Raw genomic sequence first — 17,720 nt, forward strand, 5'->3', positions numbered from 1 at the left:
AATCATTTCTGCTAATGCCTTTGTCATAACTTTCATTTATGCATGCACGCACACACAAACACACACACACACGCCAAGCACATGCACACAACACACACACAATATCAGACCAACAAAACATAATCTAAAAATTAATGACTTTGTCAGATCGATCTCAGACTCACCCACCCCGACCCCCTCTCATGTCAAACGTCTGAACTGCTATCTAAGTTGTCCAGAATACAGGGGAGAGTCGACATAACACTGATTCCATGAGACAGCATTCTCAGACAACATTGTCATGTACTCATCAAGTGGTTGATGGTATGAGCAACGCATGACCCTGACATGCTACATGTCAGTCTGCTCTCAGACAAGGCAGGAGAACTTGGACCACAGTCTGCCTTGGAATCTGCACATGGGGAAATTCTCCCAAACCAATCAGGAACCAGCAAAACGTGCTGATGCTAAAAGAATGTTTTGTGGATGTGGGACAGGATGTGCCATACATCAAACTACCATGAAGTGACTACTAATGTGGCGGTATGGTGAGTAGAAGACAATGTACTCACCTGGTTCTGGTTTGGAGAAAGGGCTTAAAACTTTGCCACCTTGGTTCGACCTCTTCTTACATACGCAATACACGATGATCCCAACAATGGCCACCACCACCAGCACGCCGATCACGATTCCTGCAGTCCGACCGGCGCTGAGAGAACATGGGTGGCAATCATACATTTGGTGCTCACGGTTAATGTGAATGAGTTCAACACAGCTTTAAACAGTATTCCAGTTACATCCCGGCATGTGAGCTGATGCGGGAGGAGGAAAGCCTGAAGTGATGCAGGTTTCAGACATTTACTATTTAAGTGAAACCCACGAGCCCGGGTGCGGTGCTGACGTTGGGTATCCTTTTGCTTTAGGTCATAACATTTAAGATCGACAAACAGGCCATGATCATGATGATGAAAGCTAAATTTTGTTTGTTTGTTGTTTAACACCACAGCCACGCCACAGCAATATTCCAGCTCTATGACGGCAGTTTGTAAATAATCGAGTCTGGACCAGACAATCCAGTGATTGACATCATGAGAATCAACCTACGCAATTGAGATATGATGACATGCATCGATTAAGTGTGCGAGCGTGACCACCCGATCCCGTTAGATGCCTCTTACGACAAACATGGGTTGCTGAAGATCTATTCTACAACGGAATCTGCACGGGTTCTAGGCTAGGTAACCCATACACCCTAGTTCATCTGGTTATATGATATCATATTCGTTTCACCTGCCTCTCGTGTGGACATTAGTCAGCATTCATCTCTTGGTACTAGTCTGTTTGGGATAACCACCACACAGTTTTAAAATATCTTATTCTCAGAAAGCAAATGTCTGTGTTTCAGCTGTTGATTAACTGACAGACTGACAATCCAACAATCTAAAATCTGAAGCTTTTCCAAAGCAACAAGAATGTTTCTATATCTTCCTTTGCAAAATTGCTACAAATGAATTTTCAAACATTTTCTGCAGCAGCTGTCTGTGCCATGTTCTGATTTCTGATTTCTAGTTCCGGATTATTTTACGAGACAAATAAACATGTAATCTAATCTCTGCGTATGAAACATTGTCCGGCAAACAGTACACAAATACCACTGGAGTTGTAAATCATCATGTCGAGGGATGTTTTATCGTAAATTTCATGTCTTCATCGACCAAATTTGCAAATGGCAAAACAAGCACACAAACTCCTATTGCCGCCATGACCGTAACACGAGATGCACAGTAAAGCAGTGCTCATGTAAAGGGAAGTAACTGCACTTTATATTGGTTTGCATTGTTATCAAATATTGTAGCACTTCACTGCCGGGGTTATGTGTTCGAGAAGCAGAATTTTTAAGGACTTTTTTTAAAAAATGGAATGACCTTCAAATACATAAGAAAGAGTTAAGTGAGTTTGGTTTTACGCCGCTTTTAGCAATATTCCAGAAATATCACGGCTGGGGACACCAGAAAGAAATGGGGTTCACACATTGTACCCCTGTTGGGAATCAAACCCGGGTCCTCGGCGTGATGAGCGAACGCTTTAACAGCTAGGCGACCTGACTGCCCTCAAGGTCATAAGAAACAGAAGCAGTACTAAGCTTAGATTAATAATGATTTTAGTTTTTCTTTCGACCACCAATATTGAAGGATAGGCCACATTATTTTTTAGTAGAATTTGGTCTAAACTTCAATATAGGTGATTGAAAGAAAAATACAGTAAACTATGTTTATAACGAACATGGTTATAACAAACTGACGGATAAGATGAACTTATTTTTGGATCCTGGCTATTTGCTGTATATATGCCGTACATATGCTTATAATGAACTACGGTTATAACAAACTAAAATCCGTTGCCCATTTGAGTTCGTTATAACTGTAGTTTACTGTACAAAATAATTTTAACTGACAAAATAAAGGCCTTATGAAGTGAAAAGTTTTTCTACTAATTCACACAGAGTCCTCTTGATGTCAACACGTGGGTTTTCTGTAGTCACCTGTCGAAATACTTGCAGCAGTATTCACGAAGTTCAGGTCCACAGCAGTACTCGAAGTCGTCAGGTTCGAAGAAGCGAGGGCAGAAGAAGAGGTTGTACACGGTGTTGTTGTCATCAGTCTCGTAGTTATTGCGACATATGGTCGGCACTGAAAAACAATATTGAAACTAAGGACATATATTCCCTGTCATCCATTTTCTGTAATTAGTGCAGTAGGTGCCCGCCCCTGAACATGGGGGAGTTCTTTGGGTGAGTATGCCTCTTTTAGCAACATTCCAGCAACATCATCACAGGGCACACCAGAAATGGGCTTAACACATTGTACCATATTGTGAATCAAACCCGGGTCTCCCGTGTGATGAGCTAACGCTTCAACCACTAAGCTACCTGACCTCCGCGACTTCTAAGAACTGCTGATTATAGAAAGACGACAATATTTCAAATAACAGGACGGCTGTTGAGAAAACTGTCATTCTTCATTTTTTTTTTTCAACACTTTGAAAAAATATGACAGACTCATTCACAGACAAAACGACAGAAGAAAAAGACAAAAGTACACGTACTGTTGTTCGGGTGAGTGTGATAGCGTCGGGAGCGGAGGTACCACGGGCCGTGGTAGATAGTTCCCAGCAGGAAGGCATTCTTCCATGTAGATCTGGTCAGACCATAGCTGCCCTTGTACATTCTTGAGCTGCCCCTGTAGCGGATTCGCTGACGAATGCGGACCCTGTTTCTTCCGTAGCTGGTAGGGGTGAAATGATACAGAGAGGTCACGATACGTATAATGAGTCATAGGTCGCGATAACATATATATCGCAATACGCATATTTACATCAAATCACATGAAAACTTCTTTACTATAAATATTTCAGAGCAGGGTCCAAAGGAAAAGCTATCTGGAGATTCACGTTCGTAGCGTCTACAGGTGGTAAGATACTAAATCTGTATGTCACATGTGTGTTGTACAAGGCTGACCTTGTTTTATTCATTTTGATTGGATAACCGTGACCTCTGTCACACCAGAACTACTTTTTTCATTCATAAAAAATGTCGTCATTCACTTTTACAACTACAAGGCAGAACTGAAACAAGAAAACAGCTTTATCACTATCCCCCATCATGAGGCACATTAGAAGTTTGTTTGTTCATATAATAGTGAACATAAACAAAACAAAGAGCCCCATCAAGCCTTAAGAAGAGATAGGCACTTGGGCCACTATTTGTCATCAGAAAAAAATGATTAAATGTGAATTTAATCATTGTTTAAACACACAAAAGGCCCTTTTATTGGAAAAAATAACACAGCCTTGATAAGGCTCTCTTAGATGAGCTATCTTCAGTTGTTTCTGAGAAAACTTGTCCCCATTACACAAATAATTTAGATCGAAGGCCATAACTCTGTTAATAGATAATTCAACGGGACAAATTTTTCAAACTCAGTCTTGACAAGTATCTCTTAGGTAAGCATTCAAACTTTCATTCATGTAGCTTCAGAGGTTTCTGAGAAAAACTTGTCCCCATTGCACAAAGTAAAATAACACGGATCATGGGCCGTAACTCTGTAAACAAATATTTTCTCTGACTTTAATAGTTTTTGACAAAATTTGACCCCTTTGAGAACCCGATGGACAGACGAAAGGACAGATGGAAGGAAAGATGGATGGACTGAGGGACGGACGGACAGGCGAACTCCGTTCCAATATCGCCGCCACACTTCGTAGAGGGGGATAATAATCTCATGAACATGATGAAAGCAAGAGACATTTACACACACATTATTAAACCAAACAAGATAGTTGCACTCTTCAAATTTGCTTTGCAGTCTATATTAGTTATGCATAGAGCTACTACAGACATTATACAATCGAGCTTTATCCATTTGCAACGTACGACTAGCAACAGATGGAGAGTCCCTACGAGCGTGACACACCCAAGCACTTTCGCGACTTTCGATTTGATTTAACGTAAAAGGTTCATCTTGGTGACATGTAGTCACTTTCAACTTTCTGGACAGGTATCGAGACTTACGTGGGATGCTCTGGTTGTGCCATCTGTGTCCCCTTTGAAGCGTATTTTGTGACATGAAAGAACGTACATGACTGCACGACCAGATCACTCAAAGTGAACAGTTCCGATACAAATCATTTGAAAACTCAGTGGAAGTGTGACTGACTTTTGTTTTTGTGGCCAAAAACATCCCAAATGTGAACAATAACTGTTCCTATTGATCTCTAGTGTAAAAAAAACGCTGTCAGTAGATCACAGTTGTCTTTTCTTGTTCCAATGGTGACCTTGCCCTTCATTTGAAGCTGTCACTAACATGCAAGCAGACTCTATAGGGTGGTACAGTTAACATAAACATCTTTGACGAGCACTCTAGTCTCCTTCTTCCAAAGTGGTATGTACATGATATAAACTCAGCTGATAGATCAAGGAAACCGCACCGGTTTAAATGAGCAGCCGGGATCCAAGCGGTGCAAGCGACCAAGTGTTGGTCCAAAATTCAAAGCCGCACGGTTTGACTTTTTTCAGTTTTCTTACAGTTGTCCTGTATACTAACAACAATGCGCCTGAATTACCAAAAGTTGCAAAAATTCTAAAATAGAGATTTTGAGCATTGGTGCTGCAAAATTTGCACACAACAGAAGGAACATGTTGTTATTGTGTATGCAAAGAAATGTCAACAATGCCCATATTTGGGCATATATTAATATTCATGCACAACCAGATTTGCAACTGGTTTCAGTTTTGTCTGTTAATGAACAATAAATTGTCATATATTTACACATTTTGTAATATTTGACTTACAAAAACACTGGGGTGGAGGTTCAGTAAACGAGTAGTTTCATCTTGTATCAATACAAAAAAAAGTGCATCGTGTATCATATCGTCGCATGAAAACTCACGATGCACCTGTGTGCCTATGTATGGTTTCACCACTAGGTGTTCGGAAACCTGTACTTGTTTGAAACACCAATATCTGTATAAGATATGTATGCGCTCATTTGTAGAAGGATTTAAGAAATTGTTTTGTTTTTTTGTCCTTTGAATGACAGCACATTGATGTCTAACGATTCAGAAAGTGTGTATTTAGTCACAAACAAATTATGAATCACTCCTTCTGTTTCCATCTTAGTACCTGGTGCCACTGTACCTGGTGCCACCATACCTCGTTCCACTGTACCTCGTGCGACCATACCTCGTTCCACTGATCCTGTTCCTCACTCTCACTCTAGTTCCATATCGAGCGCTGCTTCGAGAACTAAATCGTCCTCTGGCTGCATCGGCATTGTCAACTGAAGAGGAAGATGACATGTATGATAACATTGGCATTGTCAACTGAAGAGGAAGATGACATGTATGATAACATCGGCATTGTCAACTGAAGAGGAAGATGACATGTATGAAAACATCGGCATTGTCAACTGATGACATGTATGACACGTATGATAACATTGGCACTGTCAACTGAAGAGGAAGATGACATGTATGAAAACATCGGCATTGTCAACTGATGACACGTATGATAACATTGGCACTGTCAACTGAAGAGGAAGATGACATGTATGATAACATTGGCATTGTCAACTGATGACATGTATGACACGTATGATAACATTGGCACTGTCAACTGAAGAGGAAGATGACATGTATGAAAACATTGGCATTGTCAACTGATGACACGTATGACACGTATGATAACATCAGCATTCTCAACTGAAGATTAGGACAATGTATCTATGAAAACAACATTGGCATATTTCTCTGTACATGTTCTGAGAGCACCTTCTCGTCCCTGTGCCTCAAAAGTTAGTACATATAATTACTACTTTATTTATTTAGAAACTTAGGTTAGGTTACTATTTATTTGAAGAGTTGTTGTATATAGTACATTAGCTAGCACTGTGTATGATGACAGTGTAGTGTATTCTTAATTTATCATAATTATGTGTTTTCTGGTAATGTGTTCATAAAATGAATACAAGTAATATAATAAAACCAAAGTATATATATCAAGTATAGTATCATTGAAACAACATTGGCATCGGCAATGGAACATGACAGGACAATATCTATATGAAAACAACATAGGTATAGTCAACAGAAGATCAGGACAATGTCTACATGAAATTTTGTTTGTTTGCTGTTTAACGCCTCATTCAGCAATATTCCAGCTATATGAAGGCGGTCTGTAAATAATCCATTCTGGACCAGACAATTCAGTGATTGACATCATGAGCATCGATCCATGCAATTGGGATATGATGACATGCATCAACCAAGGTCCATATGAAAACAACATCGGCATTGTCAACAGAAGATTCGGACAGTGAATGGGTTTTAGGGAGAGTCTCAGAGAGAATGTGAGACTACCTGTAATTGAATATAATTGCAGGTGACATGGGTGAAATGGGGTTTAACGCCCTGGATGCCACAGGGACAGATATTCAGAACTCATAAAAATGTGCCTCTGAAAAAAAACTTTCAAGATTATTTAGCTGTATGTAGGGACGCGCATGTACATGTATGTGTATGAGTGTTTGGCTGCTTGTACTAGTCCAGACTGATGCCTGTTTTATAGTGCTTGCCCACTGAGATACCATGCCACAGTTTACCATGGAAACCCCATTCAGACACGGTATACTGACTCAAGCTGATCAGTCCTTGCCTCAGCCCCTTAAATGCTGAGTGGCAGGCAGGGTAACAACAAGAACCATCTATCCACCAGATGACTGAAGTGACAAAAATAGTAATAAAAATAACTATCACATGACTGAACGAGTGAATGTTGTTTTATGATGAAATTGATAAACTATGAATCTTATGATGGAGGCAAGCAAGTGATGAAGTCTGGATCATACAAACAAGAGGTAAATAGTTACATCACATATAACCCACCATCAACAGCTACATCACAGACAACCCACCATCAACAGCTACATCACATACAACCCACCATCAACAGCTACATCACAGACAACCCATCATCAACAGCTACATCACAGACAACCCACCATCAACAGCTACATCACATACAACCCACCATCAACAGCTACATCACATACAACCCACCATCAACAGCTACATCACATACAACCCACCATCAACAGCTACATCACATACAACCCACCATCAACAGCTACATCACATGTAACCCACCATCAACAGCTACATCACATATAACCCACCATCAACAGCTACATCACATACAACCCACCATCAACAGCTACATCACATGTAACCCACCATCAACAGCTACATCACAGACAACCCACCATCAACAGCTACATCACAGACAACCCACCATAAACAGCTACATCACATACAACCCACCATCAACAGCTACATCACATACAACCCACCATCAACAGCTACATCACATGTAACCCACCATCAACAGCTACATCACAGACAACCCACCATCAACAGCTACATCACATACAACCCACCATCAACAGCTACATCACAGACAACCCACCATCAACAGCTACATCACATGTAACCCACCATCAACAGCTACATCACATACAACCCACCATCAACAGCTACATCACATACAACCCACCATCAACAGCTACATCACAGACAACCCACCATCAACAGCTACATCACATGTAACCCACCATCAACAGCTACATCACAGACAACCCACCATCAACAGCTACATCCCATATAACCCACCATCAACAGCTACATCACAGACAACCCACCATCAACAGCTACATCACATACAACCCACCATCAACAGCTACATCACATACAACCCACCATCAACAGCTACATCACATACAACCAACCATCAACAGCTACATCAAATGTAACCAACCATCAACAGCTACATCACATACAACCCACCATCAACAGCTACATCACATGTAACCCACCATCAACAGCTACATCACATACAACCCACCATCAACAGCTACATAACATACAACCCACCATCAACAGCTACATCACATACAACCCACCATCAACAGCTACATCACATGTAACCCACCATCAACAGCTACAGCAACAGCACATACAACCCACCATCAGCGCTTGTCGGTCATGAAAGTATAACTGTCTATAATTATATCTTATTGCTTTGTCAATATATTTGTATATGTCTGTGTATTATCGTGCTTTGAGCATACCCATAGCGTATGGAGGCCTGAGTATTTCTCACAGGGGAGCAATAATTATCCCCTGCCAGCCCAGCAGGCGGAGGGAGAGTGAAATCTGGGCCTGGTCCACATCTTTGGCCATGTGGTTGTGTAGGTGTGTGCCGTATGTCACCGCGTGGCACTTCTAATGAAAATTTAATGGAGTAAAGAAATAATGAAAATTCTACAGGAAATTTTCCTAATCATATCTGAACAAAATATTCACATAAATGTTTCAATAGTTACAAAATATCTACACTACAGTCTGGCAAACACTTTGTGTATGTTGTTTCTGAGACACTAGCAAATCTGCATTAGAATTCTTGTATTCATTGAATTTATTTAACTCTGTTTCATTATTTCCCATTCTTCATTTTTTCATAATTTATCTAGTAAGTGTACTGAATATTAACGCGAGACAAGACCCGGGTTCAATTCCCCACATAGATACAATGTATGAAGCCCATTTCTGGTATCCCCCGCCGTGATATTGCTGGAATATTGCTAAAGATGGCGTAACACCATACTCACTCACTCACTTTAAGGTACCCATGCATAGTCTTGTTTTCTGAATAACACAGTCTGCATTTAGTCTCTTCTGTACCACCTGTTTATGTTAAAATGCTTAAAATCATCACTTAGGCCATTTACAAAATGCCAAAATATTTCAGTCATTTTACAATTATTTTTACATTTATTACATAATGATTACGAATTCATAACATATTTATTCTCAATTTCATCACCCAGTGCCTGAAAATGATAGAATTAAAATAAGAATAAAGTCAATGTATAATCGTTTAAATATTTCGCTTCCAATACCAGCCTAATTAGCCCATTGTGATGTATTGAGCCCTTCTTAATAACATCACATCAATCTGACAGAAAAAATAATTGTAAAATGACTGAAATATTTTGGCATTTTGTAAATGGCCTAAGTAAAAATTTGAGTCATTTTACACATTAACTGTAAGATATGTATGTGCTACTGTGCAGTAGGGAATCAGACCTTGGTTATATATCTTATCAATTTTAAGCATTTTCTTTGAATAACCATGTGTTTTGTCTCTTTACCAACACTTCCGTCATTTAGCATTATACTTCATACCGAAAGTCTTGTGGTGACAGCAGTCATGGCCCCAGATAACCTTCGTTTGTTTGTTGTTTAATGCCACTCTCAGCAATATTCCTGCTACATAATGGCAGTCTGTAAGTAATCCAAACTAGACCAGACAATCCAGTGATTGATATCATGAGCATCGATCCATGCTATAGGGATACAGTGGCATCAACCAAGTCAGACCAAGTGAACTAACATGATGACACGATCCCGTTAGTCACTGCTTAGGTCACAAGCATAGTGGCCTTTACACGTGTGGGTTGCTGAAGACCTATTCTAACCAGATAACCACCTGTCTACATTTCCCTCAGTGACCGGCTTACAGTCCTCAGCTACACCCTTCTCCCCTTACAACTTTCACAGATGGACTAGTCAATGTCAGAAGTTTTCAATGTTTTGAGAAATTTCTAGAGAATTTCTTTTCAAAATATCTATTCATCAGCACTATTTGCAAATTATATTTATAGGCCGATTTACTCTCTGAAATTTCTGGAGAGAAAACTGAACATAGATATACCTTTGAACTGTTAATATTTTCAAAAGAGCAGTCCAAGGGCTGTACCATTTCAATGGCTTGAAATCATGTTGTCACTGTGTTATTTGGGAGAGGTCTACTATTCATAGGAGATGTCGGCCTTTAGGTTCATTAGCATTATCACATAATGCACTCGTCAAATACGCGGACACTACTTGACATGCTTATCCCCTTCTATTCAGTCAAGCTCATTCAAATTCTATTGAGGAGTCAAAAAAATAAACAGACAATACTCTACAGGTTTTTAAAACGCAAACAACCTTAAACATGTAAGATAATAAAGTTTCATTCAGTCCTAATAATGCAGTCACCAACAGACCTGATGACTCACCGCACACAATACACAGGCTGATTCACACTGTTTACACAGACGCTCTGGCCTTGAAGCTAACGGTAGGGTGGGGCGGGATGGGGATATGTGACAAACTACAGCCTTGGCACATGAACTGTTCAGGTGGCAGTTTGGGAGGTGTTCTTCTACACTAAAATTTCAGGAGAAGTGTTATTGGCAAAGTTTAAGTTGAAAGTCTCGCAGTGTGAACTGCCCTGCTTATTTCAGAGAACAACATCTCTCAATGTCTGCATCTGCAACCTAGCATCAGACCTTCAACACAAAAGAGATGTAGTTATTATAAGAAATGACAGTTTGAAGACCACATATCTCTCAGCAGTAAATTGTTCTGGAGTTGAGTTACCCCAGCAGTAAACAGGAGAGTATCAGCTCATGAAACATTCTTAATGACAACACTTTCAGCCTGGCAAATTCGTCCTTGCTGTAAACAAATAATGGTTCAAATTCTGTTTATTTACACATTTGTTTATTTACAAAAAGCCGTTTTCAGTTTTACAGAAATTGGAACTTACAAAATAACCCTAACCCTTAATTCAGAGTTTTATGAATGAACTGTGATAAGTAAAACATATTGAGTTGTGACATTTCTAAGTCCTTCCAGTAACCATCACTGAACCGGACCCTGGACTGTGTTCCTAAGTGTATTGTTTCTTGTGTGTTGTGTACAGTGTCTCCAGGAAGACCAACAAGGTGAAACATTGGTCTTTACACTTTCACAACTGTTAACTTTAGAGTCCTGACAGCTCACAAAGTGCTGGTATTCTGTGAGTGCATGAGGAACCATAGTGTAACATCATGGCAACATCATGGCAACATCATCCACTCCCACACAGGAAATAAAACTTTGTGAAATATTACCTAAATTTAACACGATTTAGTCAGTTGTTATTCTTTCAGCCATTTTGAAACTGAGTGTTACCTACATACTCCACGATACCTGCCTTCATCACCATATCGACTTATGATGCCTGCTATTTCTGTCTGTATTGCGCAACCCATGACGTAGTCACACGATTAATGACTAAATTGTCTACGTGAGACATTTCAACATAATCAGGATAATAGCGGAGATATGACTGTTGCTGGCAGTATAGATTTACGGGTCCAACCCAACTTGACCTGAACTATATATCATTTAATTAGCTTGTTTCCAAAGACTATTGTACTGGCAATGAATATATTAAACGACCAATAAATAATTGGATGAGTTGGCTGTTTGTCAGAGGCTTGGCTTATTGACAACAGCAGCTGGGGATCCCTAACTGTTTCTATCAACAGTTCAGCTTCATGTACGATTCATCTGTCTTCATTTTGAAAAAATACATGTAACAAATAATCATCATTAAACTTTCGTCTTAAACTCTTTAAATACACATCCCACATTACCATCTGGGTGGATTATAATCATTTGGAAGTGTTTTGATTAATGGTTACAATTACATGTGACAAAAGTAAAATTTGTTTGACAAAAGAGACGCATAACAGTGTGTAACTGATCTGAATATTTTAGGAATATTGCCAACATCCATTCACCAAGACTATTATATATAGAGGTGTGCGGTATACCACGATATGAAACACTAATGAATACATATCACAATACATCTGGAAAATACATCCTGCAGCTTTAGAAACTGGCACTAGTCCTATAGTCCTTGCCAAACTGCCCAATAGTTAGGTATCCTGAGGACCAGTAGAAATTTGCCCTTTTTAGGGTTTTGCCAAATGTTATCATTACAAGGACTTGTGGACTAAACCTGTTGGCTTCTATGGCTGATAGGAATATCGCATCTTCATCTTGTTGGAAATGTTTCTGTAAGTGACAACAAGGGTCAAGTTGAATGGGAAATTATGAATTCAGCAACTGTGATTGAGAAATGTGCAGCCGTAGTTAATTTTTACCTCAGGCTCAAAACCAGTTCCAGATGAAAGGATGCATGTAAGACACTGTGGTACGCATCGCAATACATGGATGCATGTAATACACTGTGGTACGCATCGCAATACATGGATGCATGTAATACACTGTGGTACGCATCGCAATACATGGATGCATGTAATACACTGTGGTACATATCGCAATACATGGATGCATGTAATACACTATGGTACGTATTGCAATACATGGATGCATGTAATACACTATGGTACGTATCGCAATACATGGATGCATGTAATACACTGTGGTACGTATCACAATACATGGATGCATGTAATACACTGTGGTACGTATCGCAATACATGGATGCATGTAATACACTGTGGTACGTATCGCAATACATGGATGCATGTAATACACTGTGGTACGTATCGCAATACATGGATGCATGTAATACACTGTGGTACATATCGCAATACATGGATGCATGTAATACACTGTGGTACGTATCGCAATACATGGATGCATGTAATACACTGTGGTACGTATCGCAATACATGGATGCATGTAATACACTGTGGTACGTATCGCAATACATGGATGCATGTAATACACTATGGTACGTATCGCAAAACATGAATCATTGTTGTCATAAATTGCGAAATGAAATTAAGGCCAATAGCCATCAGCACACAGAATGAATATTTCATGATATACGAGATACCATGGGGAAGGATAATTGATAAACTATATTCTCTTTCCACTGCATGCCATATATGTTTACTTTCACAAGCCCTTGGTGTTTTCACTGTATTTCAGTGATCCATTCACATAATATTCACCACGCAATGGAATCGGTTTCATCAGTGATTGACAATGGTTGTTCTCTGGCATTGACGCTTCATATCATGAGATATCACATATTGAATATTCAGCGCTTCAGCCTTGAGGCAAGCTACAGGGTGTGGGGTTGATAAATTGGACACTATTTCTGTTCAGGTGCGAAATTGCTTGATTAGGTTAGACTGTACATGCTGTGCAGTGAAGTAGGCAAACTATCTTACTCATAAATAACAAGTGGATGTATAAGATCAATCATGTATTGGATGATAATAGTAATAACGGTATAATCATGTGGTGCTCAATGTGTCCAGTGATGACGAGTACAGGACATGAGGCGACATGAGCAGGGTACAAGCAAAATAGTTGCCCGCTCCTCAACCAATCAGAAGGTAGTATTGTAATGTAAGGTGAGATAATGTCTGGCGTTATAGTGAGTTCGGTTCACATGCTTTGATCAGGATATCTGTCATCAGAGTGTCTCAGCACAATTTCCGTGGAAAGTGTTACCGATATAGATCCACACATCAACATGGTTCCTAGTTAACTTTTAACTCTTCCACTATGGTAATCCCAAGTTTCAAAATATACTCAAATTCCTGTCATTAAGCTCTACAGTGTGTAGACCCGCACCAGGCATAGCTAACTATCTTAGCCCACTCGTCACACTTACAGATGGTTCCGTAAGTAAAGGGGCATTCACACGGTACAACTAGTTGTATACAACTTGGCATTCACACGGCGGCGAGTTGGATACAACTCGGGTCTCGCGAGATCTCTGACAAAAAGCCTTAGCTGTCAATGTTCCGCCAATTAGACGATAAAATCCAAATGTGAAACAAATAGTTGTCCACACATGAGTTATACATTAATAAAAATATAACGGGACGAATTTCCCTTAGGTGTACATTTACTTTAATTTAAGAAATGAAGGGCATGTTTTATTTAACCTATCTATATAAATTTGCCACAATGAATATTTCACAATTCTCCAAAGGAAATATGTATATGCTGCAGTGTGGTACATTCGCATCTTATAGGAAGAATAACACGATGAATGTCAATTTCTGTAATAAAAAAACCAGCTGATTATTATGAGTTTCATAAATTCTATGGCATTTTAGATTATATTAGTAACAGTACTGCATACATGTACCCATTTTGCAGCAGTGCATTATTTTACTGGGTGAAAAGATATTGAACGATATTCAAATTATAATTGAAGATTGAAACAGTAAACTACTTCATGAACTGAATGCGTTGTGTGCTAGTTCACCTGCACCTCAAAGGAAATAACAAATATGTACAACGATGTTGATGTTGACGTATACTAATATGACATCACTACCGGTAACCTCCCGTCATAACGTAGCGAGTTCACTGATAGCAGTACGCAGAATGTTTGGAGCAGGTTTTACCGTGAGGCTGGGATCACATATACATACATAAATGAGTCATGTAAGTTAAGTAATCAGAATCAATCTGAAATCAACAAGTTCTGTTTGTTTTTATGTTTCCATTCTCGCCTTGATACTATGTGGAAAGGCAGACCAATACCGTCGTCAGTGTGTGTGATTTTGCGTCAATATCATGGCGTCACGTGGAACGATTTCTGTTGACTTTTCCAAAAAAGTATCTAGACTCTAATTATTTATTCCTCAATTTTTGCAAGGATTGCATATTCGTAATAATCCGAGCTAATGTAGGCAACAAATTGACGACTAAATCTCTCGGAATAGTAGAAAATGTTAAGTAAAACTAGAAGTTTGCTTTGTTTACATTTTTTTGAATGAGGAGAGCACAGGGTTTGGTTTCACACTTGAATATTGCGGTTGATTTCATTTGGACCGTTTGTATTGGTGACTTAGACAAAATGTCATTTGATTCTTAATGGTATGATGAATTCAGGGATGTATGTATCATAGCTGAGTGTGAAATACATTTGATGTGATAGGCATCTCGTCAAACGCGAAAAGAACCGTGATTTCCCAACGCTATCAACATGGCGGGCGGTCCAGAGTTTTTGTTTCGAAAACGAATATAGGATTATTGGAGTCTTTTTGGAATGATGATTGGTGTTTTGACAAAGAGCAGAAACCCAATGGTTTTGTAATTGAAATTCTCATGTAGCTATACCTTATTTAACTAAATAATCACATTTAGAACAGTGAATTGGTAAAATGCGAAAATGGCAATATTTTCGCTGTACACTATTTTCAGATGTCGTTAGTGCTACATATGCTTTGCCTAACATAGTTGTTAATGGCATCACATAATAGATAATTCCCCTCAGGATCTAAAACTGTGACGTTTATTTGTGTGTATGATGTATTTTAAGTTTTAGAAACGTATATGGACCTAATCTCACCTTGGTCTACACTACAGTATATACAGTCACATAGCCTGTCGTTTCAAATAACACTATAAACAGTTTAACCTGAAAAATTAGACCGATGCAAATGTCAAAATATATAATTTGGGACAGTGGTACCTACTTTTCATAGGTCCTTTATTGAGTGGTGACACTTAGGATACCGAAAAGCAGAACTTACCGACGTGAATCGGAGTCGCCATTTTTGTTTACAAATTGACGTGTAAATGTCACGTGATTTTCATATTGAACATTGCTTGTTGTCTTAGCAGCAGACTGAACCTATCTACATTAACAGCTGCTATTTATGGCAGCTAAATATTTATAATTTCTTCCAGCAGCTGTTTCCAGTGCAGCTGTGATGCCTTGTCCTTGTTTTCAATCATCTCAAGGAATGGCAAGATCATGCAGTGCATGTCAGCTTGAGTGGAGCTTTAATATGGTGAGTGTCGGACATGACATGACATGACATGACATAGGCATGATGAGTGCTAAGATTCTGTTGGGGACATCTGGTTGTGATCAATTGCCAGGAGTATTTCCAGTGTGTCTGTTGAGTCAGGCCTCAATAAATCATTATTTTATTGAAAGGCTTCTTCATGTTCTTGGCCAGCCTGTCTCAGGAGGCAGAGTAAATGCTGCCATGATTAATTTGAAGCCAATTTCCCCCCAAAAATGTTGGGAAAAAAAATAAAAAATGTTAATATGTTTAAAACATGGATAAAGAAGAACATATCCAACACATAATTTAACAACGATGTTTTTTCATTTTGAAATATTTAGGTTTGCTTTTGCAGCACAAGCAAATAGACAGTGTTGTGTGGGAAAAAAATCAGTCTCCAGCATGCCAATGTCATACCAAAAGATGCCAAGAGATGGTACTTGTTGTTACCCTGCCTGACGCTTGGTATTAAGGGGCTAAAAGAAGGACTGGTTGGCTCGGAGTCAGCATACTGTGTCTGAGTGGGGTATCCATGTTAAACTGCGGCATGGTATCTCAGTAGGCTAGCACCTAAAATTGGCATCTATTCCGGACTAGTACAAGCAGACATACACATGTGCATGCACATCGCTATAAAAGTGCAACAATCTTGAACACGACGTTAAACCCCATTTCACCTCATCCCTAGGGTATTCAGTATTTTTTAAATAAAAGTTTCAGTATTATAAACAGAAAAACTTTACATCATATCCCTTCAGCAAAGTCAGGTAAACAAAAAGTTGATTAGACATGATGATTTACTGTTTAATTGTATTTCCAGTTCTGCTAGGCATTGTTTTACTTGCTGAGATTAAGATTACTGTGTGTATTTTGTTTTAAACTAAGCCGGAAACTGCAATCAGTTGTACACACATTCTCACAATCTACCGATGATTCGGTTAAAATTACAATAATATAACTTTAAAGAATTTTGATGCAATGATAGGAAGCACTGTACCTGAAACTATTATTTTATCAGGAATAATATATTCCAATATCGTGTGATATTAGTTTCAGCTTCTGCCATATATATTTAAGATAACAATAACCATAAGCATAGCACTTTGCTACAGCTATTGCCGCAATTTTTTTACGTATGTAAGAATATAGCCAGTCACTCCCACACTCGCGCTCGCAAAAACTCTTTGTCGACATAGAACAGTCAAGCTACAACAAATACATCTGTTACGAGTCCAAGCATGGCATTTATGATATATGTATCCATTCTCTTTCAACTGAAGTTCATTTCAACGCATCAATAACGATAATCTGACCGCAGTTGCTATAAATCATGGTGAATTGTGTGATCTACCAACCACTTCACACACAATTTTGCCAAATTAATGTCAACAATATTGCATAAAATTTTGAATAAGAATTACATTATAGCTTACAGATATAAGTCCAGATATACAATGAACACTTTTTATAACCGGACAGTGTAATCAGGGTAATTACATGATTAACTAGCG

General features: G+C 39.0%; 1 protein-coding gene across 7 annotated transcripts in view; it reads right to left on the bottom strand.

Annotated features, from left to right (window-relative positions):
- The window catches only part of LOC139465959 (uncharacterized), a 42,469-nt gene that overhangs the window by 19,152 nt on the left and 5,597 nt on the right, over positions 1–17,720 (bottom strand). For 3 of the 7 annotated variants that reach the window (XM_071247977.1, XM_071247981.1, XM_071247975.1), the window contains exons 2-5: positions 5,661–5,817; positions 3,085–3,263; positions 2,522–2,669; positions 552–688 (exon numbers count right to left, since the gene is read on the bottom strand). In XM_071247977.1, coding sequence (XP_071104078.1) covers positions 552–688; positions 2,522–2,669; positions 3,085–3,263; positions 5,661–5,817 — 621 coding nt within the window. The remainder of the gene's footprint in view (positions 1–551; positions 689–2,521; positions 2,670–3,084; positions 3,264–5,660; positions 5,818–17,720) is intronic. The other 4 variants (XM_071247980.1, XM_071247979.1, XM_071247978.1 and 1 more) reach the window with 4 other exon arrangements.

This window comes from Haliotis cracherodii, unplaced genomic scaffold, assembly GCF_022045235.1.
Source record: "Haliotis cracherodii isolate W230 unplaced genomic scaffold, xgHalCrac1.p SCAF_18, whole genome shotgun sequence".
NCBI classification, from domain to species: Eukaryota; Metazoa; Mollusca; class Gastropoda; order Lepetellida; family Haliotidae; genus Haliotis; species Haliotis cracherodii.